Source organism: Orycteropus afer, unplaced genomic scaffold, assembly GCF_000298275.1.
Source record: "Orycteropus afer afer isolate SDZICR_OR568_19922 unplaced genomic scaffold, OryAfe1.0 scaffold01863, whole genome shotgun sequence".
Taxonomy (NCBI): Eukaryota; Metazoa; Chordata; class Mammalia; order Tubulidentata; family Orycteropodidae; genus Orycteropus; species Orycteropus afer.
In genome coordinates, this window is record NW_006923450.1 from 1 (window position 1) to 1589 (window position 1589).

Here is a 1589-nt window from a genome sequence, read left to right on the forward strand (position 1 = left end):
CTGGAGCAGTCCTGGACCGAGTATCTCCCCTTGTGGGGAGGAAACTGGGTTAAGTTCAAGTAGTGACACTGAAGTCACTTCTGAAAATTCCTAAAACTTCTTTCTTTCTTTCCGTTTGATCTGGGACCAGACTCCGACAGAGACACTGTCATCCTGCCACCAGCTGGGTCACAGACGCCCACAGTTCTCGGGCCAGGATGAAATATGCAGTCTGACGTTTCCGTACGTGACGTCTCCTTCCTGGTCCCCAGCCCTTTTAGAAAGCGGCTCCCATGGCCTGGCACAGACGGCCCTCAGGCTGCACGGCTGAGGCTGAGCCGGGAAGCTGCAGGTAACCCTGAGCGCCCAGTCCTGCAGCCCAGCCCGGCAGGTGGGGGGCAATTTCTTAGGGTGCAGAACGGATGGGGCTGGTGGGATGTGACTTCAACCTGGGAACAAAGGGTGGAAGGTCACAGAAACTGTGCCCCCAACCCGTTGTTTATGGCAACTGACCTAAGGGCTGGTGTAGGCGCCCCCCCTTTACGAGCAGGTTCCCTTTTCTCAGTCTGTGCACGTGGGGGTGACCAGAAGACACTGCGGAGTGCGGGTGGGCCCTGGAGGCTGGTCACCGGGCTCCGTTCCTCCTGCAGCGAGAGCTGAGAGCAGGCACAGCCACGGGGACGATGAAAGTCGGCCTGCTCCCGGGGCTGGCCCTCTGCCTCCTGACGGGGCTCCTGGCAGGTGATGAGAGCTCTGCTCCCCGTCCCCCCGGAGGCCGGGCCCTTGGTTTCCCATGGCTGGTGGGAGGCTGGGGTTGGGGTCCCTGGGTGACACCGTCCTCTGTTGCAGGGGCCAAGCCTGTGCGGCAGGAGGTGGGTAGGTACCACTGCTGGTCTTTGCTCCCAGTTGTATGAAGTGCCGTGTGCATGTGCGTGTGCGTGTGCATGCATGTGCGTGGCGATGGGAGAAGAAGGCAGCCGGGGAGGAGACCCAACAGGAGCCCTGGCCAGCGCTCCCACGGGGCGATGCAGCTCTGGGAGCCCTTTGACCTCGGCTGCCCTTCCTGCGGCCTGAGACCGGCCCTCCGGGCCTCCAGGACTGCAGTGACGCCTGTGTGGCCCTGGTGACCCTCAGAGCTGCACTCCTGGCCCCGAGGTCCCCCACCCCTTGAGTCCTGACTCAAGCCCATCACCCCTGATCACCTGGGTACCTGAGCCCAGGTCTCTCTTTCCTGAAATCCCACTGGCCACTGTCCATGACTGTGACCCCACACAGAGACAGGGCCCCAGACAAAGATGGGGTGGGGTGGCTGGGCACGGGGGGAGTCTCCCCTCCTCCGCCTCTCCCCTCCCCCTTCTCCTTCCTCTTCCTCCTCCCATTCTCTTCCCCTCCTCTCCCTCGGCCTCCTACTCTGCCCCCATTCTCTGTCCACAGACCAGGAGTCCCCAGGGCCTAGCCCATCCCCAGCTGTTCTTCAGGGTGGCCCGGGTTCTGGGCTCTCTGCTCCGTGTTTGTGGGGAGGTGACATAGGTAGTGCCACCCTGTGCCACCCGTCCATCCTGGGGGTGGCCTCAAGCAGGATGACAGGGTGGCTGAGGCAGCACGGGGGG

At 62.9% G+C, this 1589-nt stretch overlaps 1 protein-coding gene across 1 annotated transcript in view; it reads left to right on the plus strand.

Annotated features, from left to right (window-relative positions):
- Positions 1–662: 662 nt before the first annotated feature.
- Positions 663–1589, plus strand: part of OTOS (otospiralin) — a 1727-nt gene continuing 800 nt past the window's right edge. The window contains exons 1-2 of the mRNA XM_007959182.1: positions 663–720; positions 829–855. Coding sequence (XP_007957373.1) covers positions 663–720; positions 829–855 — 85 coding nt within the window. The remainder of the gene's footprint in view (positions 721–828; positions 856–1589) is intronic.